Source organism: Typopeltis vanoorti, chromosome 12 (assembly GCF_054136105.1).
Source record: "Typopeltis vanoorti isolate ZY-2024b chromosome 12, IOZ_Tvanoo_1.0, whole genome shotgun sequence".
In the NCBI taxonomy this organism is placed as follows: domain Eukaryota; kingdom Metazoa; phylum Arthropoda; class Arachnida; order Uropygi; family Thelyphonidae; genus Typopeltis; species Typopeltis vanoorti.
In genome coordinates, this window is record NC_143560.1 from 109,469,376 (window position 1) to 109,494,877 (window position 25,502).

The following is a 25,502-nucleotide window of genomic DNA, read 5'->3' on the forward strand; positions in this document are numbered from 1 at the left end:
TTTGGTAATCCATAAATACGGAGTGGTTTAACATGAATTGGTTTTATTTTCCTGATGATTTCTTTAGGCCATGATGTCACTTTTTTTTCAGTAATTTTCGGACTTTTTTCTTTTGAGACATCGTAAGGTCTCGACGTATAATTTGATACATGGAACTGTCACATAGGAGATCTTGCATTTTTCTGTTATACTCTTCTTGATTCATGATAACTGTTGCATTTCCTTTATTGGCTTTTATAATAATAATATTTTTATTATTATATAACTTTTTAGGGCAGTTATTTGCTTATGTGGCATATTGCTTTTTGGAGGCTTAGCCTTGTTTAGAATACTTGCTATATCTATTATATGTCATCCATTTCTACAGTTATTCACATCTAACCAACCAACATCTAATACACCTATGTTTCTTTCACTTCCAATTCTCCTAATACTTGCCTCTCTTCTATATATTGTACCAGATAATTTATACCAGTATGATATATGCTGATAAAGTGATCTTTCAATAATTCCACTATATCTTTTCAGCTGTTAGTCTGCTGCCACGACTATCCACCAATGTTAGTCTGCCATAATTATTTTTTTTCTTGCTTGCCATGTAGCAGAAAAATTCCCTCGAGTTAACCTTGGCCTGATCAGCCAATCTCCTCTCATACTATTTAAATCTTCCTGAAGGGATTCAGCATAAGCAGTGCTACTTATAATTCACCTTTTCTTTCTTTATCATGCTCGTCACCTGCACTAGCCTGCACCTTATATTCTTCATGGATCTGATCACCACCAACTGTCTTGTACCTCCTCCATAACATTTTCTTTTCCAGCACAGCTTGCTTGATTTCGTTGTTTATCCATTTCACTCCTACTCTATTTACTCGTTAACTCTCGGTACACAGTCATACATTGCCTTTGTCAGATATTGCCTTATGAGTTTCCATGCATTTTCAACATCTTTTCACCTCAGCTCATCTACCCAACATACTGATGCTAACTGAGTACAGAGGTTCCTATAATCATCTGCTTTATACTTCCACATGTGCTTGTATTCTATTTTTAACCAATTTCTCGTGCAGACATACATAAATTGCATACATAAGCTCTTGTTTTGGTGGCAGTTGAGGTATATGATTACACTATTAGAGTTCAAAGAAACAATTATAAAATGTTGTGCAGTAGTGTGGTGATCTATCAAAAGCCTTTGTAAAATCTAAGTATACCATTCTATATACATCTCCCTTGTCCAATCCATTCGTTATCTTGTTACAGAACATAAAAAATTAGTAAAACATGCCCTTCTTTAACAAATCCATGCTGAAAATTGCAAATAATACTGATGCTATCAACTGCTTCTGAATCCTAGCTCTCACCAACCGCTCCAACACATTCTACATCTCCAGATATACAGAATGGCCTATAATTTGTATCCTTAGTCTTATCATTAAATCATGAAGTGTCACAATTTTACCTTCCTTCTACTCCTTTGTGATTTGTGCTGTTGCAAGAGTCTTGTTAAACAGATAAGTCAAAGATGATGCTAACCCCCCCAAAAACATTCCCTTAAGACACATGCTGACAGGTCATCAAGTCCTACTGCTGTATTGACATCTAATTCCTCATATACCTCTTGCTTGCTCAACAGTAAGTCTTTCCCCAATTCCTCAATTCTTTAGCTTCTCCTGATTTCACACTGAGGATGAAACACTCTGATGAACTGCTCACTAAATACCATAACTAAGACCTCCAAAGCAGTTACTAATCTCCTACTTTCATCCATTAACATCATCTTACCACAAGCATTCTTCTTTCTATTTGCTACATACTGAAAAAAACTCCTGAAGATTTTTCTTGGCCTGATTTGATAATTTCTACCTGTATTGCATTTTTGCTGTCCTTACCAACATAATCTCCTGGCCTAGTCTTTATACTTCGTGCAACTGATTATTACCATTAATCACCTTCTTCTACTTTCAAAGTGCCTTCTTTCAGATTTCATGCTTAATCTTCATTTTCATCTATTTGACACCTACCTTATTCAGCTTTCTGACCTTTGGAATACAATCACACAACGATGCTGTTAAGTATTTTTTTGTCAGTTCCCAAGCCACATTTATTTTCATTCACTCAATTCTTCATTCTATCTTCATTTTATTCTACAGCTCCAAGCTGTCACCTAAGCCTGTCATAATCGCCAGCCTTGTACCTCCACGTATATCCTTTCCTCACAGAAGTTTTCATATGGCTAGCCACAACCCAGGTGATCACTTCATGATTACCCTCATCAACTGGAAGAAAGAGTGACACACCGCTTGCAATCACATCCTCTGATGAAATGATCCAATCTAAAATTCTTGATCACCCACATGTCCTCCTTTACATATCGCCTAAGATAGTTGTCTCTCAAAAAATTCATTTTCCTTTCCAAATACTATCTCTTCATTCGCATCTATATTACAATAATTTTCCGCATCTATATTACAATAATTTTCCGCGCAGTTAGCTGAGTGGCTTTACACTTTGCAACCATATGCCTGGGGAAGGAGTGTCTTAGGTTCGATTCCTGTCGACGACATGAGGAGCTTAAGGATCTTTCTCAGCCATAGCCAAGTTAGCCAGTCTTGGGCATGGACAGCAGGGTTTTTTCCACCAGTTCATCTGGGGTTTTTCATCCCGCAAGCAGGTAAACCGGACCCGTGAACACACAGGCTACAGTCATAAAAAATACGGCAAGGAAGGTAATGGGAAACCAGCTTGCATTACTACCTCCCTAGTAATTAGCTACAACCCTCTCAAAGAGAGGAAGCCACAGGATCAGATCAGATTACAATAATTAAGATCACCCATAATGATCACTCAATACTTGTTTACTAACTTAAGTTGTTTACATTTCTTGATAACCACCCTTCACATTCCGTGACCTATAGCAGCATCCAACTAAATAACTCTTCCTGTCATCATTCTCATTGAACTATATTTCACTTATTTCAAAATTTTTTGGGTTAATAAATTCAATCAATGAAACAATTTCATCTCCCCTATTTCCAATGCTCCTGATATTTGTAAATAAACACAGCATTTAACTTTTAGGTATATAACCAGTCTTATCCAAGACAATGTTGATTGTGATTTCACCACTATGTCACCCCTGCCCAATACCTTTATTGTCACTTACCTCTTCAGACTAAACTACCCCATCACATTCTCATCCATTCCTACGTAATCATAGACACATTTGCTACTACTTCCAGCATCCCCTCTCCCTATGCTGTTTCTCCCTTTTCTCTCCCCCCCCATTTCCTTCTTGCATTCCTGTTCTCTCTCTTCATCTCTCACACTACTGCTGTTTCCATTAACAAACACTTTGGTCTCATCCATTCCATTCTTCTAATCTTTCACTTCACCTCTTACTTCCTCAGATCTCTTGCTTTATTCTACATCTCTAGAGACGTAGAATAAACTGATGAACTTATCTCTGGAGTCTCCAGACTCTCTGGAGAAGTCTCTCCAGACTGTTGCATTCCTTCTAGCAACAGTCTCTCCAGCTGACTCACACCAAAGCCATTCAAATGCAACCCATCCCTTTTGTACAAATCTATGCCACACATCTACAAACTGCACTGCTTTCTCCTCACACAGGTCTGCCACCATACCGTTCATGATTCTTACTCTCTGTCTCAACTCATCTTTGTCATACCTTGACAACCTTTCCTGCCATACTGTTATCTTTCACTCTCTTCAATGATATCCTGATATCCATCTTTACATTCTCCTATGTCCAACCAAACCATTTGTTCCATAACCATCACTAACAAAGCATGAATTATCTTACTCATTCTCCCTCCTGGAGGGGGGGGGGGCCTTTCTGATTCTCTCATTAACCACATCTTTAATAATAGAATCTCCATACATTGTTATTCTTGTTATTTTCCACCTCTTTCTTTCTTTCTAGTTTCCTTCATTCTATCCTTTTCCACCAAATGTTTAATATCACTGTGCATATCTTCATTTCATTTGTCATTCTGAACAACTTGTTCTTCAAATTTTGCATTCCAGCAAATTTAACTCTTTGTTGCTTCCACAGTCTCTCTCTCTCTCTCTCTCTCTCGTTCTACCATTATTCCTCTCTTACATTTTCTCATTCCTACTTTCTTTTGCTTCCATGTCACTTACTTTTGTTTCTTCGTTCACATGGTCTTTCACTCCACAGTGTCACTTGCTGCCATGTCTTATTTACACAGTCTTTTGCACTCACCTTTATACTAGTTTACATTTCTTCAGTCTGTTTCACATATCTTGATTATCTATGTTCTTTGTAATATACTTTAATATACACTTTCTGCAATGTAATTTAATGTATACTCTAAAACAGAGCTGAATGAAAATAAACTAATTAAAAGAACATAAATAACATATTGATCTGACTCTACACATGAGTAATTCTCATATTACGAAAAGGTCATAAAAGTAATTAACCCTCTCAGGTGCGATTTAAATATACATTTCCAATCTTTTATAGCAGTGTTTCTCAACCTTTCTAAGGCCAAGGACCAATAAAATGCTGAAAACAATTCTATGGACCACTGATAATAATAACTAATAGATAAGTTTTACTGGGAATAATTAAGTATATATGCATAATTGTTTGAGTAAGAGCAGCTGTAAACGTTGTACGCTGCCGGTATTATTAGTGTGGGGGATTTTTCTTGCCTAAACTAAATTACGAAATCGTTATTATTAGACCTAGTAACCTGCAGAGAGAAAAAAAAAAAATGGCGGCGGCATTGTCATTCCATGATTTTAATTTAGATTTCAGTCGTTTCGTTAAGTGAAGTCTGTTATATGTATTCCTACGATTACATAAATGATTTGTGGATGTTTAGTGCGGATGGAAGAAGGGTGTGTGCGAAGTGTGACCTGAACGAGGAACTGATGAATGCAAATATGAAATTGATTACAGAAAGTGCTAGTACCAATTGTGTCGCGAGTGCACGTTTGAAAGAGAAGGATGGTGAGAAAGAAGGCGAAAAAATGTTAAAAAATAAGAAAAAAAAAGAAAAAGAGCGATTTGAAAACTGTAACAGATGTTAAAAGGGACAAAAGTGAGGCGGAAAGAAATGAAATTGAGAGAACAAATGAAAGTAGAAATGGCATGATGCAGAAATCGCAAGTAAAAAAAATCGAAAGAATAAATGATAGCGAAAGTTGGACGCATGTTGGACTGAAAGTACTGAAACAAAGATGGATGAATGAGACGGAAAGTGAGAAGAGGGGGTCGAGAGTTAGAAAGTTAGAAAGATTTAATGATAGAGAGAATGTGTCGCGAGATTCGGAAGGTGAAGTGGATTGGATGAGGCAAGAAATGAAATGGATGCCGAATGAAATTAAGAGAATTCAGGTCAAAACTATTAAAATAAATCATGATGGCAGGAAAGAGTTAATGAAAGATGAGCGAGTGGCATTGTATGGCGACTCCATTATTAAAGGTGTGCTAGAGGATAAAATGCACAAGGTATGTTTTCCAGGCGGTAAAATGAGTAGAGTGATTGAGGCATTGAATATGAGGCGGGAGCGAGCAAAAGAATTAATTGTATTAATTGGTACAAATGATTTGAGAGCGAACAAAGAGCATGTCAAAATGAATGTCATGAGACTGCTTGGAAAGATAAAAGAGAATAGTGTGACAGGAAGGGTAGTCAGTTTCCTAGGTATGATTGTGGAGGTGGAGAGCAAGGATTACGAATGATATTCTGGCTGAAATGTGTGAGGAGATGGGAGTACAGTTTGTTAATGTGTGGAACGAGTTTGAGGGACGAAGTGAGCTGTATGGGAGCGATGGACTGCATTTGAGTGGTTATGGTGCGAGTCGCTTGGAGAGACTGCTGCTGGAGGGTAGAGAAATGAATAGAGAGAATGAATCAGATCGAGAGGGGACAGTGGCGCACTCAGGATTTAATCTTGGAGGGGACCGAGCGCTCAGGATTTAACCTTTGGGGGGGGCGAGTTGAGTAGATGTTTTGCGAATACACACTACACATCGCATACGACCTATAACTGAGCATCTGCAGTGATCGCTAATTCATAAGTAGCACACAACATAAATAAAAAAAAATGAATTTTAATTAGGAAAAGATTTTTGGAAATTTTTCTAGTGTTTTTTCCTTTTCCTTGGGGGGTGCCTGGGCCCCTTGGCCCCCCCTCTAGGTGTGCCACTGAGAGGGGAGCAATGTGGAAGAGCAGGAGAGTAAGACAGGAGAGATTGAAGAAGTGGAAATGAATGGGGAAGTGAGTGGTATGAGTATAGAAAATGAGAGAATGAGTATGCAAGAGGAGCAGGGAAACGGGGAGGCTCAGGGTGGACAGGGGTACACAGCATGAGAAAGGTGGATGCTCCAAGAGGAGGTGAGAGCATGTGTAGGCAGGAAAGTAATGGGATGACCAGGGATCAAGAGGAAACAGATGGAATTGCAAAGGGTTCCAAAATGAAGAAGCAGAAAGGGAAATGGCCCCAGTCCAGCATCACATCGAGTGAGTGGTATCATTGGAACTAGCTGTAGATCCAGAAATGAGTTGTTGTGTTTGTATTATTATTATTATTATTATTATTGTTCCGGGAAGCTCCAAGGAGTCAACAGACTCATCGAGGGAGGCCCTAACATCATGTCTGGAACAACTATTCAACATTCACACAGTATCTATCATATCTTGCCTTGAACTCATTCATGGTCGTAGCACCCACAACAGACTCTGGAAGCTTATTCCACTCATTCACCACTCTCCAAGTAAAAAACCTAGCTCTAACACCCTTGTCAACCACGCTTTTGCCCAGCTTCCATGCATGGCCCCTAGTCCTCCCACCACCAGACCTGTTCTGAAAAATAACCTTTGAATTAATCTTATAGAAAACCTTCAGTAATTTGAATGTCTCAATCATATCACCCCTCCTTCGCCTATCGTCCAATTTCTGCAACCCACAGATCTTCAACCTATTCTCATAAGGTTCATTCCACAGACCTGCTATCATCTTGGTCACTCGTCTCTGGAGCCTCTCCACTTCCTCCCCATCACGAAGAAACCATGGTGCCCATAACTGGGCACAGAAGTCCAGATGGGGTCTTATCAAGGCTCGATACAGAGGAACAACAACTTGTTTGTCTCTGCATGTTAAAGTATTTTTCAGAAGCAAAGTGATTTGGTGAGCTGTTTTAGTCACTTTTGCAATGTGCCCCCTAAACTTCAACTCCCTATCCACCAACACTCCCAAATCCCTGGCCTCATCAATCTCCTGGAGTACGGTTCCACCAATGCGATATACTGCTGCTATTCTTTTCACCCCAAAGTGCATAACCTTACACTTTGCCACATTAAACTGACATACATTTTTCCTAGCCCAGTCCTCCAAACTATCCAAATCATCCTATAAAATTTTGACATCCTGTGCACTCACAATTGCTCTACCCAACTTTGCATCATCAGCAAACAAGCAAACACTTCCTCTCAAATCCTTCCCAATATCATTGATGAACAAATTGAAAAGCAGTGGTCCAAGAACAGAGCCCTGCGGCACTCCACTAGTCACAAGACGTCTTTTTAACTCCACTCCTGAATAAACCACTCTCTGGTATCTCTCCTTCAACCACCCTCCTATCCATCTCACCAAACCTATATCCATCCCCATCTGCTCCAGTTTACTGATTAGGGTTCCATGTGGTATCAAAGGATATTCCATATCCTATCAAAGGCCTTGGCAAGGTCCAGTAGTATCACTGTAAACCCACTACCCCTATCCAGTTCAGCCATCACTGTGTTATAAAATGTGAGCAAGTTACTGAGGCATGATCTACCCTTCACAAAACCATGTTTTCCCCCATACAATATCCCATTTTCATCTATCCAATCCTGTATTCTTTTCTTGACTAATTTCTCTAAGACCTTGACAATGATTCCTGATATGCTAATCGGTCGGTAATTTACAACAGCAGTCTTGGAACCACCTTTATGCAGTGGAACTATTTTCCCCTCCTTCCACCCGCTCGGGACTAACCCAGACCCAAGACTCAAATTAAACAAAATGGTCAAGGGTACTGACAATTCTTTAGCTGCTTCTCATACTACATGAGCTGGTATACCATCCAATCCCACAGATGTATTGACATTGAGGTTATGCAATAGACTACTCACCTCCACTTCATTCACCACAATTCCCGTATAATCTACTGGTTTATTCGTTTCTGCAATGTCACCACCTGGATGATATATTCTTGCAAAGTGCTCACTCAGTAACTCAACTATCTCAACTGATTCAGTTACCTCCCTACCATTGGCATTCTTTAAAATCATTCTGCCATGTACATTTTTTCTTTTACTTGCTACATATCTAAAAAACTGTTTAGGATTCTCTTTAGCCTGCATGGCCAATGTTCTTTCGTAATCCTTTTTTGCTTTTCTTACCACACTCGTCACCCTTCTGGCCTGCGCTTTATACCGTTCATGTGCCTGCCGGTCACCTTTCTCCTTAAATTCCCTCCATAGTTGTTTCTTTTTTTGCAGCTCAAGCTTAATGGTGTTATTCATCCATTTAACCCCTACCTGAATTATTATTTGGACTCTAGGTATACAGTCAGCCATTGCTTCATGCAAGCACTTCTTAATTACCTCCCATGCGCTATCAACTTCTAGTCCTTGCAGTTGTACATGCCATGGCACTGAGCCAATCAAACTCCTAAGCTTGTCATACTTTTCAGCCCAATAATTCCACATGTACCTTGTCTTAATTGAAAATTCTACACCTTTGGCCACCTCCCAAGTCAAGACCCTATGATCACTCTCACCGATTGGTGGCAATGTGGTCATATTTGTTACAGCCAAATCCTCAGATGTAATTACTAGGTCAAGCACTCTCTGACCCCTAGTATTTTCCATTACATGCTGTCGCAGATAGTTATCCCTTAATAACCGCATAAAATCCAATTCCTTCCTCCCGTGTGTCCTCTCCCCACTCCAATCAATGCGACCATAGTTGAAATCTCCCATAATAATCACCCTCCTTCCACTCATTTCTTCTATTTGCTTGTGCATACTGTCACCACCATCTTTTCCATCACCTGGTCTATAGCAGCACCCAATTGTATATTTAGTTCTGCTAGCCACAATCTCACAATAAATGGCCTCAAATGTGCTCATTTCTCTATCCTGCAATTCAACTTCTATTCTCCTTGGCTGTAGCTCATCAGCTATCATCAACAATACTCCCCCCCCCCCATTTTATTCTCTCTGTCATTCCTGAACACGCTATACCCATCACATTCAATCCCACTAGCTATATCATCTACAGTCAGCCATGTTTCACTAATACCAATAACCTTTGGTCTGGAAGTGCCAACCATGGCCAAAAACTCTTCCTTCTTGTTCCTAATACTCTTAGTATTAGTGTACATGAATTTAAGACCCCCATTAGCCCCAACCCTACCTTGATGCCTTATATTAACTATCCCACTCTGGTTTGTTGTCCTTATTTGCTCTAGCATATTATATTCATTCTTACATTCAACTGCCTCCCTAAGGACTGTATATCTACTCCCCCCCCCCCTTAACAAATCTAGTTTCCCTGAATTTGCACATCCACTACATTTAGCAACACTTTCTCAAGTCTTCTTACACCGTAACCATTCAAATGCAAGCCATCCATCTTATATAGATCCTTTCGCCCATCAAACTCCCTCCACACATCCACATATTCCACACCACTCGTCATACATAACCCACGCATAAAGTCATTCGCAATTACGGCCCTCCTTTTAAACATTTCACTGTCATACCGTGGCAAAAGACTAATCATTCAAACTCACTCACTCTTTTCTTTTGCTACCTCAAACAATTCATTCAGGTCATCTATCATTTCCATTTTATCTCCTTTCAAATCATTCGTACCTGCCACAACAATCATTTCTTTCACCCATTCCTGTTGCTCTCTAATAGACTCAGTTACATCCTTTATGGTCGCAATAGGTTGGTACGATTTTGTCAAATCCTCTACTAACACACCTCGTACTAACGAGTCTCCATACAGCACTCTATCCTTCATTTTGTTCATGTTCACATTCATACGTCTATTTTTCCTGTCATACCTTTTATTATTGGTTGGTTCATTCAGTCGACTTTTGTTCATGCACTCTAGCTGCTGTTTTGCCCTTTCTATCGCACCATTCAACAACGCGATCTCACTCAATGCATCTATCTCATCTTTTTTATTCTCTGAGAAACCATTAATACTATCATTCACACTTTCTACATTCACACTCTCATAATTCTCATGTACAACCTTGCCGTTTCTTGTCATATCGCTATTTTCTTCATTATGAAGTTTGACAAAAATATCACACTCACGATCCGAGATACACTTCAATTCCTCATTCTCCCTACTTTTTCTACACACATTTAATCCTATATTATCATCTATCCACACTCCGACCGCACTCCGCAAAGCTTACATTTCACAGCTAGTACACTGACTCATTTCTTTTATACTACCGTTCTTTGATAAAGATGGCGAACCATCATTACTGGCCGCCATTTTCCTTCGTACAGGTGCCATAATTATTTGCAACGTGTTTTATCAAATAATAAGTTGTAACACACCAAAAACACACAAACAGACGCACTAAAATATGCAAGGCAAACAAAACTACACAATATTAAGTAATTTTATCAACGATAACTGAAAATAATACTTATCTTATCAGGAGCTTGCACGAACACTACACACTACGATATAACCTCGAACTCAACCTGGCTAAAACCTCCTAAGGACTGTATATCAATATATCAATATTGTATACCAATATTGTATCTGTATTGTAAACCAATGCTAGAAGTATAAGAAACAAGGCAGATGAAATGGTTCCACTAATTGCGTCTGTGCACCCAGAGATCGTTGGAATAAGTGAGACATGGTTAGATGAGGACGACATCCTGACAGGAATAGAGATGGAAAGGTATGATGTGTTTCGTAAGGATAGAAGGGGTAAAAAGGGAGGGGGAGTGCTACTGATGATAGAGTTATGTCCATACAGGGTAGAGATGCAGGAGGGAATAGGGCCAGTGGTTTTGAAGCAGTATGGTGTGAGATAGAGGTGAATAGAATCAAATACTTGGTGGGATGTTGTTATAGACCTGGTAATGTGGATGGTGGTGATAGTGAAATGTATAGTCAAATAAGCCAAGCAAATAGGAAAAGGGTTATCATTATGGGTGATTTTAATTATGGCAATATAGACTGGAATGAAGAGATAGCAACTGGAAGTAAAGAAAATGAGTTTCTTGAGTTTTTGAGGGATAACTACCTCAGACAGTATGTAACACAGGGCACACGAGGATTATGGGTCTTGGATTTGGTCATCTCATCGGAGGATGTAATTATAAATGAGGTGTCAAATCATCCACCAATTGGTGAAAGTGACCATGAGGTGATTACCTGGGTGGTTGCCAGCAGTGCAAGGACCCCTGTGAAAAAAAGGGTATATGTGGAATTACAAGGGGGGGGGGATTATGAAGAGCTCAGGAGACAGCTTGCAGGTGTAGCATGGAATGAGGAGTTAGCTGGAAAAGAGATCAATGCAGCTTGGGGAATTATCAAAAACTATTTAGTAGATGCAATGTCTAAATGTATACCATGGGTGAGAAGGTTAAATAAGGTAGGTGTGAGATGGATGAATAAAGAGATTAAGCATGCGATACAGAGAAACAGGGCATTGTGGAGGCAGCATAAGAGAAGTGGAAGTAACCAATTTCATGAGGTCTACAAAGACCAGGCAAGGAGGGTTACTTGGTTGGTGAGAGTAGCTAAAGAGAGGTATGAACAGCAGTTAGCTAATGAAGCCAAAAAGAATCCTAGGGAGTTCTTTCGATATGTAGCCAGCAAAAGAAAGAATGATTATGGAAGGATGACATTGATTGGAGGAAATGGTATAAAGATAGCTGTTGCAGAATGTGTGGTGGAGATACTTAATGAGCAGTTCATAAAGATCTTTCAATCTTGTGAATGTGACTTCATGGAGAGATTAAGAGCAGTTGATGATGGGGAGGAGAGATTGACTGTAAGAGAGCAAGAGGTGTTTGGGGAGTTGAGTAAACTAGATGTAAATAAGGCTGTGGAACTTGATAATATATCACCGCATATTCTGAAGGAATGTGCCAGAGAGTTGGCACCTGCCTTGACATATTGTTTTAATATGAGTCTTGCACTTGGTCAAGTTCCTAAAGAGTGGAAGGAGGGCAAGATTGTGCCACTTCATAAAGGAGGTGATCGAACTCAAGCATCAAACTACAGGCCTATCTCTGTGTCAGGTGTTGTGGTTAAGTTGTTGGAGAAGCTTGCGAGAACTAGGATCCAGAGTTGGGTTGACAACAATGGTATAATCTTTGATGGACAGCATGGATTTGCTAAAGGGAGGTCGTGTTTTAGTAATCTACTTACTTATTACAATAAAGTGACTGCTTCCTTGGACAGAGGAGAAGGATACACAGTAATATACTTGGATTTTGCATAAGCTTTTGATAGAGTACCTCATGATAAGTTGACAGTCAAACTAGAGCAGATGGGGTTGGATATTAGATTAGTGCATTGGATTGGAGACTGGCTATCTGACAGGTATCAACAAGTTGTGTATGGGGGTGTGATATCCAGGAAAAGGAAAGTCACTAGTAGAGTGCTTCAGGGGTCTATTTTAGGGCCATTACTATTTAACCTGTATATTAATGATATTGGTGAAGATTTGGATGGAGATATTCAGTTGTTTGCAGATGATGAAAAGTTGGGATGAACCATAAAGAGTAGTGAAGATGTTGTGGCCTTGCAAGAAGACTTGAATAAATTGGGTGATTGGGCAAGCAAATGGGGATGCGAGTTCAATGTTTCAAAATGTAAGGTTTTAAAATTTGGAAAACAAAGATGGGATGCAGAATTTATGCTTGGTGAGAATATATTGTTGGAAGTAGAGGAAATAAGAGATCTGGGGGTGATAGTGGATAAGGATCTAAAATTTAGGGGACACATCGCCAAAATTGTGAAGACAACACAAAGACTTCAGGGAATGATGCGGAGGACACTGACGTGTAGAAGTAGGGAGATTCTTGTTCCATTGTATAAGGCTTTGATTAGGCCGCACATGGACTATTGTGCCCAGATTTGGTCACTGGGTTTTCAGAAGGATGAGGAATGTTGGAAAGGGTCCAAAGGCGACTGACTAAGATAGTTTCTGACCTCTGGAATGTTGAGTATGAGGAAAGATTGAGAAGAAGTAATTTGCAGAGTCTAGTGGAGAGAAGGAAGAGGGGAATATAATAGAGACCTACAAGTTGGTAAGGGGTTGTTATAAGATCAATGGTGGAGAAGTTCTACAGAGAATAGTGGGAGATCAGGGGAGAACCAGAGGTCATCCCTGGAAACTGTATAAAGAGGGTGTGAGTAGGGGAGTGAGAAGCAGGTTTTTTTCGTGCAGAGTTGTGAATGAATGGAATGCCTTGCCTGAGAGTGTGGTGTCTACAAGGAGTTTGAATGTGTTCAAGACACAGTATGATGAGATGTCTGTGAGATAATAGGACCTCCTAGATGAGTCTTTGACTCCATGAGGTCTTGTTTAATAATAATAATAAGTTACAGAGGCATAGCTTGGGGGGGGGGGGCATCTGCCCCGGGCGACACTTTTTTTTGGCATTTAAGAAATCTTGCCTTACTGTCTATAAAACAGCAACTGAATGATGAAGTAGACTTCGACAATGTCATCGACAATTTCGTGAACAGAAAAGCAAAAAAAATAACATTTTAAAATGTTGGAATTAAAGTTTTACTTCAAAAATAAACAGTGTTTTTAATTTATTTCCCTATACGTCATTTTGACTTTTCATAATTTTTTTAAAAACCTAAGGAGGAATTACCAACATTTCGGAAAACCTGTGCCATTTATAACATAATAAATCTAAACGCATGCTTTGAATACATATGGAAACATAATTAATTAAATTGGAAGTAAACGATTAAAAGTGTATCATCACTGAACAAAGTTTTAATTTTTATTAAACAAATAAATAATATGATCTAATTATGTTACTACTCACTTTTAATGAGATGGTTGAGCTTCTCAGCCCTTGCAGAGTTGCTGGATATCTGGCTCAATGTTGGTCAAATTCAGTTGAAGATTGGCACACACACACACACACACACACACACACACACACACACACACACACACACACACACACACACACACACACGAAGACAAATTCTGTATTTTGTTTTTATTTAAGGGAGTGATGCAAATCTTTTCTCACAAAGATAGGTTGTAGAGAACTGCATGACGATTTTCAATGGTTCTTCAGATAATTCGAGAATTCACATCTCACTGAAGATAAGATCCAAATTCGAGCCAAACCAAGATCACGGAATTGCATTTTAAGTTCACTGTCACTTGAAAGCTCAATTAACTGTTCTTTTTTCGATAACGAAGGATCGTTCTCTCGTGACTACAAGCCTGAAATGCATCACGAACCCACAGAAATTTCTTATAAAAGTTATTCAGAAAATATGTTTCAAAATTCCGTTTCAGATTTTTGAGGTGGTCACAAACCCTTTCCAGAAACTCAGAATCAACAAAAATATAATTTTCTATTAAAAAGGATTCCAATGTTAGAAAAGGTGCAATTTGTCTGTCTTTTACGTAATTAATCCATAAAACCAGTTTTTTCTTGAATGCCTTTATTTTGTCTTAGGCATCAAGAACAGTTAAAGAATTTCCCTGAAGGGAGAGATTTAGTTCATTTAATTTCGAAAAAATGTCTGAAAGATATGATAGTGTTGATAACCATGCTTCGTCAACAACGAGTGATGCGAAATCAGAATTACGTTCATTTACAAATAATAAAACCTCGTGCCTTAATTGAAATAACCTTGTTAGTACTGTGTCCCTGGAAAGCCAGCAAATTTCAGAATGAAGCAAAAGTTGTATATATTCACTGCTCATTTCATTGCAGAGTACTGAAAATAATCTGTTATTTAACGAGTCTTAATAAAATTAACTAGCTTTACAGCATTATATAGCACAGTTTTAAATTCTGGTGGCATTCCTTTGGAGGATAACGCTTCCCTATGTATGAAACAATGTACCCAATTCATATCCGGAGCTACTTCCTTGACAATAGAAACAACCCCACTATGCCTGCTTGTAATGCCGTGAGCTCCATCCGAACAGAAGCCTATACATTTTTCCCACTGGATCACTGTGTATTATGTAATTATTGAGAGTGTGAAATATTTCTTCTCCAGTTGTTTGGGATGGCAAAGTTCTACAAAACAGAATATCATCATGAATGTTGTTATCATTCGCATATCTTACATAGCATATTAACTGCACATCACTTGTAACATCAGTAGTCTCGTCTATTTGTAACTCATAATAAGGGCTCTTCTTAACTCTTTTGATTAACTGAGATTCTACGTCACCTGCCATATCATTAATTCTGTGACTGACAGTGTCATTTGAAAGAGGAATCAAATCAACACCTTTTAGTAACTTGTTGCCAAACATTTTTTTACCGCATCTTTTATAGCTGGACATAGCAAATTTTCCCCAATAGAGTGAGGTTTCCATGTTTTCACTATGCGCAAACTTAAGAGATAGGATGCTTCCAGTGCCTTGCTATTAATGGAACCCATGGCCGAAAGTATATATTTACCATGATTTAATGTCCCTAAGTGTCGCTGAAAAAATTCAATTGGCTTATTTTTCACATCACAATATTTAGTTTCTAAATGCCATCGGAGTTTCGCAAGTTTCATGCACTCATTAAACAACACTTCATAACACAAAACACATTGAGTTTCTGTTCTTTCATCTCTACACCAAGCAAACCCGAATTCCAAATATGAACTGTTATGTTTCCTACTGTATTTTTTCTTTGAACTGCTTGTTTCTTCTTCTTTAATAGAATCAGATTTACTCGCCGTTACAACACTTGTATCACAATTAGGATTCATTTGCTAAAAAACATTTCCGAAAAATATATAATTATATAAATATAAATATAAAATATATAAAGTTGGGACGAACCATAAAGAGTAGTGAAGATGTTGTGGCCTTGCAAGAAGACTTGAATAAATTGAGTGATTGGGCAAGCAAATGGGGATGCGAGTTCAATGTTGCAAAATGTAAGGTTTTAAAATTTGGAAAACAAAGATGGGATGCAGAATTTATGCTTGGTGAGAATATATTGTTGGAAGTAGAGGAAATATGAGATCTAGGGGTGATAGTGGATAAGGATCTAAAATTTAGGGGACACATCGCCAAAATTGTGAAGGCAACACAAAGACTTCTGGGAATGATGCAGAGGACACTGACGTGTAGAAGTAGGGAGATTCTTGTTCCATTGTATAAGGCTTTGATTAGGCCACACATAGACTATTGTGCCCAGATTTGGTCACCGGGTTTTCAGAAGGATGAAGAGATGTTGGAAAGGGTCCAAAGGTGACTGACTAAGATAGTTTCTGACCTCTGGAATGTTGAGAAGATGTAATTTGCAGAGTCTGGTGGACAGGAGGAAGAAGGGAGATATGATAGAGACCTACAAGTTGGTAAGGGGTTGTTATAAGATCAATGGTGGATAAGTTCTACAGAGAATAGTGGGAGATCGAGAGGTCATCCCTGGAAACTATATAAAGAGGGTGTGAGTAGGGAAGTGAGAGGCAGGTTTTTTTGTGCAGAGTTGTGAATTATTGGAATGCCTTGCCTGAGAGTGTGGTGTCTGCAAGGAGTTTGAGTGTGTTTAAGACACGGTATGATGAGATGTGTGTGTGATAAAAGGAACCTCCCAGATGAGTCTTTGACTCCATGAGGTCTTGGGAAATAATAATAATAATAATAATAATAATAATAATAATACTGGGGTTAACTCAGGACACACTTTGTCCAAGTATCACATAGAACTTCTCAAGATATACTGAGCCTTGGTTGAAGGAGGGAAACCTTCAATAATAAAAATCAATAAACAACAAGCCATCTTTTATCAATAACCCCTCTTTTATTATTGTCATTCTGCTGCTACAAATTTAACGGCGGAATGACGAATAATAAAAAGGATGAAGTGAACAACAATATAGTTTTATTGCTTCTGCCTTTGAACATTCCAATGATATTAGTTGTTGTTTTTTTTTTAAGCCTCCATTTGATTTCAATAATTTTTACTTATTCAATTTTAATTTGTTTAGATAATTAAAAAATATATATTTATTTATATGGGAGTTTTCCCAGAAATAATATCCATATATTTATTTAATTAATTTAAGTCTGCCTGCAGACCACCTGTCCCATTGTTGCAGACCACAGGTTGAGAAACACTGTTTTATAGCATAAAGATATGAAAAAAAATTGTGAAGGTTGCTAAGAGATTGCGGTGCCTCACTGCAAAACTCAAAAGCCAATGTAAATTTATAGCTTTACAATAGCTAAAATTTGATGAACATATATATATATTGATACTGTTTTTGGGATAGAAGCATGGTGAGACACACACACATACTGATTTACTGTTCAAAGGGTTGAACATTAATGTAATGAATAGATGAATCCTACATGACTTCTACAACATATAACTGGATAAATTTTTCTAATTCAATATTAAACTACTGATATAATATTATTGCTGCATATGAAAACTTTACAAAGAATGGATTAAATCCTGAAATGGGCATATTAAAATTATGGTCTTCATTTTAATACTTGCTCTAGTTTGAAAATATGATTTAAGTATAATCATCGCAGATATATATACTGAGCATATTCATATCTAGACCATCTGGTTTCTAGATGTTCTCATTACAAATCATTATAAAAAAAAGTAGTTATACACTCATAATGCTGAGCTAGATCTTAAGGAATTTTACTTTGGTACAATGTAGAAGTCTTCTTCATCCATTACAGCCAATTTAATCCATGGGGCTTTGACCTGAAAGAAAATACAAATGAAACATTTTCTACTTTTTCGATTAACTAATTTAAATTATTCATTAAAACAAATTTTCAGAATAAACCACAGAAATAATATATTCTAATTTCTCAACTAAAAAATTATCAATTAGCAGAGTGGCATGATAGACTTTGTGTTTCTTAGGGGGACCTCCTCTCGATGAGTCTTAACATACTTTGTTCTTAGGAAGGACCTCCCACGATGAGTCTTTTTTTTTATTATTATTATTATTATTATTACGGGCAACTCCAGGGAGTCATTAGACTCATCGAGGGAGGCCCCAAATCATTTTCATCACAACTATTCGACATTCATACAGTATCTATCATACCTCGCCTTAAACTCATTCACTGTCACAGCATCCACCACAGACTCAGGGAGCGCATTCCACTCATTCACTACTCTAAAAGTAAAGAACCCAGCTCTAACACCTTTACTAACCACACTTTTGCCCAGTTTCCATGGATGTCCCCTAGTCCTCCCACAACCAGCCCTGTTCTCAAAAATATCTTCTGAATTAATTTTATAGAAACCCTTCAGTAATTTGAATGTCTCAATCATATCTCCCCTCCTCCGCCTATCAACCAATTTTTGCAACCCACAAATCCTCAACCTGTTCTCATACGGTTCATTCCACAGACCTGCTATCATCTTGGTCACTCGCCTCTGGATCCTCTCCACCTCCTCCCCATCAAGAAGAAACCTAGGTGACCAAATCTGAGCACAGTAGTCGAGATGAGGTCTTATCAAGGCTCGATACAGAGGAACAATAACCTGCTTGTCTCTGCTTGTCAACGTATTCTTCAGCAACCAAGTGATTTGATGAGCTGATTTGGCCACTTTTGCAATGTGTCCCCTAAATTTCAATTCCTTATCCACCAACACTCCTAAATCTCGTGCCTCATCAATTTCCTGGAGCACGGTTCCACCAATGCAGTAAACTGCCTCCCATCTTTTCACCCCAAAATGCATAACCTTACATTTTGCCACATTAAATTGACATCCATTCTCCCTAGCCCAGACCTCCAATCTATCCAAATCATCCTGCAAAATTTTGACGTCATCTGCATTCACTATTGCCCTACCCAACTTCGCATCATCCGCAAACAAATGAACTGTTCCTCTCAGATCCTTTCCTATATCATTTATGAACAAATTAAACAGCAGTGGTCCAAGAACAGATCCTTGTGGTACACCACTAGTCACAGGCCGTCTAGTGGACTCTACTCCTGAGTAAACCACTCTCTGATATCTCTCCGTCAACCACCCTCCTATCCATCTCACCAACCCTATGTCCATTCCCATATGCTGCAATTTACTGATTAGAATTCCATGTGGTATCCTGTCAAAGGCCTTAGCAAGGTCCAGCAGAATCACTGTAAACCCATTACCCTTATCCAGTTCAGCCGTCACTGTGTTATAATACGTGAGCAAGTTACTGAGGCATGACCTACCCTTCACAAAACCATGCTGTCCCCGATACAGTATCCCATTTTCTTCTATCCAATCTTGTATTTTCCTCTTGACTATTTTCTCTAAGACCTTGATAATGATTCCTGTTATGCTGATTGGCCGGTAATTTTCAACAGCAGCCTTGGAACCACCTTTGTGCAGTGGAACTATTTTCCCCTCTAGATGTTCTCATTACAAATCATTATAAAAAAAAGTAGTTATACACTCATAATGCTGAGCTAGATCTTAAGGAATTTTACTTTGGTACAATGTAGAAGTCTTCTTCATCCATTACAGCCAATTTAATCCATGGGGCTTTGACCTGAAAGAAAATACAAATGAAACATTTTCTACTTTTTCGATTAACTAATTTAAATTAACTAATTTTGACTCCATGGAGGCCTGAATAATAATAATAATAATAATAATAATAATAATAATAATAAATTTTAGCATCATGTTTTAACATTTCATCATAATTTTCAGTATTGCTATGGCATCTCCAGAATAACTTTGGTGGCTGTTTCAACTCATCACTTCATACTTAGGTAGTACACCAACCACTCAACTACAATGCCTTTCACTCTCCTTAAATAACCTTCAGATACCCATCTTCGTATTCTCTTCTCTCCGTTCAAATTATTCATTTCTTTTATTTCTACTTACTCTCCTACTATGGCCCGGCAGGTGGAGTGTGCGAAGTGTGCAATATACACAGCCGTCGCAGAAGAAAAGCTGCCTAAAAATATGAGATAAGAGTTTAAACGAACAACGAATGGTACAGAATGGTACATATAATTACGAATGTACATCGTCTTCCGTTTGGTCCCCTTCAGATCTTTCCGGAAACAAACAAATAAATTCTGAAATTGTATCCTGGACCCGATTATATCACTGTAATTTTTGATTTAAATTTACAAAATGGTTCCTTATTTTTTGATTTATCATAAATCAACTTATGATTAATTGTTGAGTTCAGTGTAAGGGCCGTATCCTAATTTTAATTGGATCGGATGCATGTGGCATATCCCTAAAAGTCGGCTTACTACTGATAACTCATTCTTTTCGCGAGCCTGTTAGGCTGGCATCAGCGACACAAAATAATTGGTAAATTGGATTTATAACAACAACCTTGAAGAACTCTTTGCAAATTCACTGATACTCATTTGCCCCTCATTCAAAGCCTCAATTCACTCTGCACATCCTCCTACCCATAAAACAAATCTTGTGCATTCTCTCATTCACCACATACATCTAATAATGGAATCCCCATATAGTGTCACTCTTGAAACACTCACTATCTCCTTATCCTGGCCATCTCTTATGCAATCCTTTTGCACCTTTCCATTTCCATCCACTGATCATTTAACCTCAATGCTGCATAAGCCTCATCACAATTCCACTTTCAACTCTTGAATGCCATTAAATGCATTCACCAGCATATAAAATAAACGGTTATCAGTGATTTGCTAATCTTGTGAAAGCAAGACTCTCTCTACATATAATAAGCTTACAACCACTGCATAAGTGTGGTGGTGGAATGTAAGTCAAGCTGCCTTTATCTGACACTTATGCAGTGGTTGTAAGCTTATTATATGTAGAGAGAGTCTTGCTTTCACAAGATTAGCAAATCACTGATAACCATTTATTTCATATGTTGGTGAATGCATTTAATGGCATTCAAGAGTTGAAAGTGGAATTGTGATGAGGCTTATGCAGTATTGAGGTTAAATGATCAATGGATGGAAATGGAAAGGTGCAAAAGGATTGCATAAGAGATGGCCAGGATAAGGAGATAGTAAGTAAAGTAACAAGAGCAGTTGATGAGGAAAGGCATATACTGCTTTTTTTTTTTTTTTTTTTTGATTTTAAAGGCATTTGACAAGGTGTCATATGATAAGATATTTTAGTTACAGCACATACACTTCCCTGCCAAAAGTATCAGGACACCACTTGCCTGGCAGGCCATTGATGGATGTAGTCAATAACATGTTGGGCCACCCTTTGCAGCTATAAGCACTACAACATGTTGTGGAAGGATGTTACAAGTTGCTGACATTGTTCTGGTGGAATACATTGTCATTTGACCTTCAAACACTTCAACAATTGATGATGGTTGGTGACAGGTGGCCTTCACAGCCATATACAGCACTCCAGAATATACCACATCACTTCAATCAGGTTCAAATCACGACTGTCGGTCAGCCAAGGCAAAAGGTTAATGCTAAACTCTGTGAACCACTTTTGTGTTGTACCTACAGTATGACATGTTGCATTGACCTACTGGAAGAAACAATCAGTGCATTCCCATAGAACTCTGCAATCACTTCAGAAGATGGTTAGTCAGTGCCACCTGGTACCTACAGGCATTGAGTCTCGTGCCCATGCTACATATGGGCCCCCACACCTGCAGAACAGAACATTGCCCATACCATGATTCCTCCACCACCACGATCCTTCACTGTGGGCATGAGAAATTTTAGTCATATCTCTCATGAAGGTGCTTCCAGACCAACACACATCCATCCGATTAGTAGACTGTAAAGCAACTCGCATCACTTCACATCACTTTCACCCGCTGGTTCAGTGCTGACACTCTTGACACCAGTGTAGATGCTGCTGAGCATTCGTATCTGAGATGAAAGGCAAGGCTTCCTCTTCACAGCCCACCCAAAAAAAAACCATCTCATGAAGAGCACACTGCAATGTTCATGTTGATGGGCTACACTGGTAGGTGGAAAGAGAACCTGCTAAATCCAATAATATAGAAGTGGGATGGCCTGAAGAGTGATCCTATGAGTCTTCTTGACCTCTTGGGCAATGGCCCATTTGTCACGGTCAGAAAGGATATGGGGTTTACCTGATTGTGGTGCGACCATTGTAGTACCATGCTTCTTGTATTTCTGTACAATTTCATGTACAATAGATTGTGGATGCCCGGTCAGAACATTGATGGACTAGCCACTTATACAGCACCCAATGATCATTCCTTGTTCAAAATCACTTAACTGACATGCCTTGGGCATGCTCGCCATCTGTGTCCTGCAAAACTGCTGCCTTGGATGTTTGTTACCTTCCTTTTATAGCAGATCCCATTCAGTGATTTTGGGAGGCCAGTATATTATATCTAGGGGGGTGGGGTCTGGTTACTTTTGACAGGACAATGTATGTTTAGACTTTAGATATCAGATAAGGTGAAATGGATCAGATTAGAGATTGGCTGTCTGATACATACCAGAGCATTGTGGTGTGAAGAAGCAGTGTCAAGAAAGCAGGTCACACACACAGGACTCAGTACTGGAACCTGTACTGTTTAACTTTTATATCAATGACATTGTCAGTTTGTGGGGGAGAGGGTATTATTATTTGCATATAATGTAAAGCCTGGAAGGATTATTAGTAATGGTGCTAATGTGGTAGCCCTTCAGGAGAATTTGAATAAGCTGGACAGATAGGTAAATTAATGGGGATGTCAGTTTAATGATGCAACTAAATGTAAGGTCTTTAAAGTTTGGAATCCACTGATAGGAAGCTGCATATTCTGTTGGTGGAACCATTCTGGAGGAAGTGGAAAAGGCAAGGGATCTTTCAATGGTAATTAATTGATAGAAATTTGAAGTTTTTGGGAAATATTGCAAAAATGGCAAAGGTGGGCTGATGCAATACTGAAAAGGATACCAACTAGTAGAGATAAAAGAGTGGTGATTCCATTGTATAAAATCCTGATCATACCATATCTGGATTATTGTGCTTAGATCTGGTCACTGGGATTTGAGATGCGATATGATATCAAAACTGTATAATGTTAGTTATGAGGATAGATTGATTGCAAAGTTTGATAGATAGTTTGGAAGACAAAGAGAGATCTTTTGGGGAGATTTCTCTTCAAATGAACACTGGGGAGATCTTTTGTTTGGTAGAACAAGGGGAAGGAGAAAGGACAAGGGTACCATTATAGGAATCCCTGGAAGATGCGAATGGAAATGGTGAGCAAGAGTAGTTTTTTTTGAATGGAGAGTGGTTGGACCAAGGAATGGAATGCCCAATAGGTTAGTGAGAGCATGAATGGTAAATAAGCTTAAGGAGTTGTATAGACTTTGTGCTTAAGCTGGGTCTCCTGTAATGAGTCTTGTGACTCCATGAAAGTCATGAATAATTATAATAATAGTGATAATAATAACCACCATATGTTTTAATTAAGAACTTATGGTTCTTCCATCAAAGGAAATCATGAAGAAATAGGGGAGAAATTAACATCACAGAGCAAAAGGACTATATGATATAAAAATCAGCATTACACTGAAAGATAGTAATATTTTTGATAGCATAAAATTTAAAACATTGGTCTTTGGATGTATCTTTGAACACTTCTTACAAATTGCTAACAACATGTATTTGTGTGTGTGTGTGTGTGTGTGTGTGAGAGAGAGAAAGCAACAGTAAGGTATTCTGTTCATCTACAGTATCAATACAACTACAGTTGGTATATGTGTGTGTGTGTGTGTGTGTGTGTGTGTGTGTGTGTGTGTGTGTGTGTGTGTGTGTGTGTGTGTGTGTGTGTGTGTGTGTGTTGTGATAAACTTATATTTGTGATAATGTCTGTATTCACAACTCATCTGCTAGCCATATGTTATTTAATAAATTTTGTTACATAAATATATTAAAAATTATAGGATTTAATTAGTAAATGATTATTACTGTTTTGCCTTCAATACTGAAATGTTAACTCACCCTCATAATTTGGCCTCTTATGGGTCTAACTTCAGGATCTGGTACAAGATGTGCTGATCCCAATCCAGAACAGTTAATGACAATATCATATTCTTTTTCTAGCTGAAAGAATAGGGAGGAGATAGAAAATGTAAACTTATTATCTTCACTGTGCTGTCATCTTGACCCAATTTCATTATTTAAACTTTACCTCATAATGTTTTTGCATTTCATGGATTACATTAATTACTAAGCAATGAAAGAGACCCAGACTAAAGCAGAAATAGGTAAACAGTGGAAATTCTGAGAGGCCACAAACAGCCAGTGGTGTAGCTAGAGCTGTTACAGCCCAGGGCGGTCCCTGAGTTTGCCGCCCCTCTCAATACACACTAAAAATACTACAAAAAGTCAAAACAATGTACAGGGAAATAAATTAAAACACTATGTTTATTTTTGAAGTAAAACTTTAATTTCAACATTCTAAAATGTTAATTTTCTTGCTTTTTTGTTAGCAAAATTGTCAATGACATCGGCAAAGTGTATTTCATAGTAATGTAGGTAATTCTTAATCAAATTTTATTTACAAAAACTCCTCTCACAACTAGCAACACTTACAGCAATTGTGAGGAAAATTCAAAGTAGTATTACAATATTTTGAACTGAGTTCTGGAGACTGTATTTTAGAATTAACTGCAAAAGGTCAAAAAGATTCAAAGTGCTGCCTGGGGAGGACTGCCCCCTCCGCATACCCCTAGCAAACAGCTATTTGTGACCCCTCAGAATAGTTTTTTTAATACTTATTTTAATAAGGGTTTCATATGTTTTGTAGAAGTAATAAACCCAAATTCCCAGGAGAGAAACCGCCATCTCTAAGAATAGCCCTAAATCACCTTCAATTGGAAAGTTCTTACAAAGGCTGCTAGGTTCTAAAACAAACTTTAAATCCATGTCTTTCCAACCAAGGATAAATGTTGCTTGCATCATCCTTGTGGTTGTATTATGAATGTTGTATTATAGTATTATGGTCTTCAGTAATATTATTTATATTCGTCTTGTAATAAAATTTAATAACTGAATTATTTCCTTTGCTTTGGGGTGGGGGGGGGAAGAAGAAGAAAAGAAAAGGGCATGATTAAACTTCAAATTAGAATTTTAACAATATATTAAAATACTGTATTAAAACTATAAATTTTACTCCGTTATTTTGGTCTCATGCAACCTTGACATTAAGTTATTCTCAAGGGTGTCTCTCTACCTCCATACCTTTTTTTTTATTTCTGAATTGGCAGTCAGTCTCCACCTTTGTTATTTTCTGGAAATTAGTGTGATTTCAA

At 38.2% G+C, this 25,502-nt stretch overlaps 1 protein-coding gene across 3 annotated transcripts in view; it reads right to left on the reverse strand.

Moving 5' to 3' along the window:
- Window positions 1-25,502, reverse strand: part of LOC150101132 (D-aspartate oxidase-like) — a 122,685-nt gene that overhangs the window by 41,787 nt on the left and 55,396 nt on the right. For 2 of the 3 annotated variants that reach the window (XM_090402238.1, XM_090402237.1), the window contains exons 7-8: window positions 24,190-24,291; window positions 19,719-19,780 (exon numbers count right to left, since the gene is read on the reverse strand). In XM_090402238.1, coding sequence (XP_090258364.1) covers window positions 19,719-19,780; window positions 24,190-24,291 — 164 coding nt within the window. Of the gene's footprint in view, window positions 1-17,923; window positions 17,986-19,718; window positions 19,781-24,189; window positions 24,292-25,502 lie in introns of all 3 variants that reach the window. The other variant, XM_090402239.1, reaches the window with a different exon arrangement.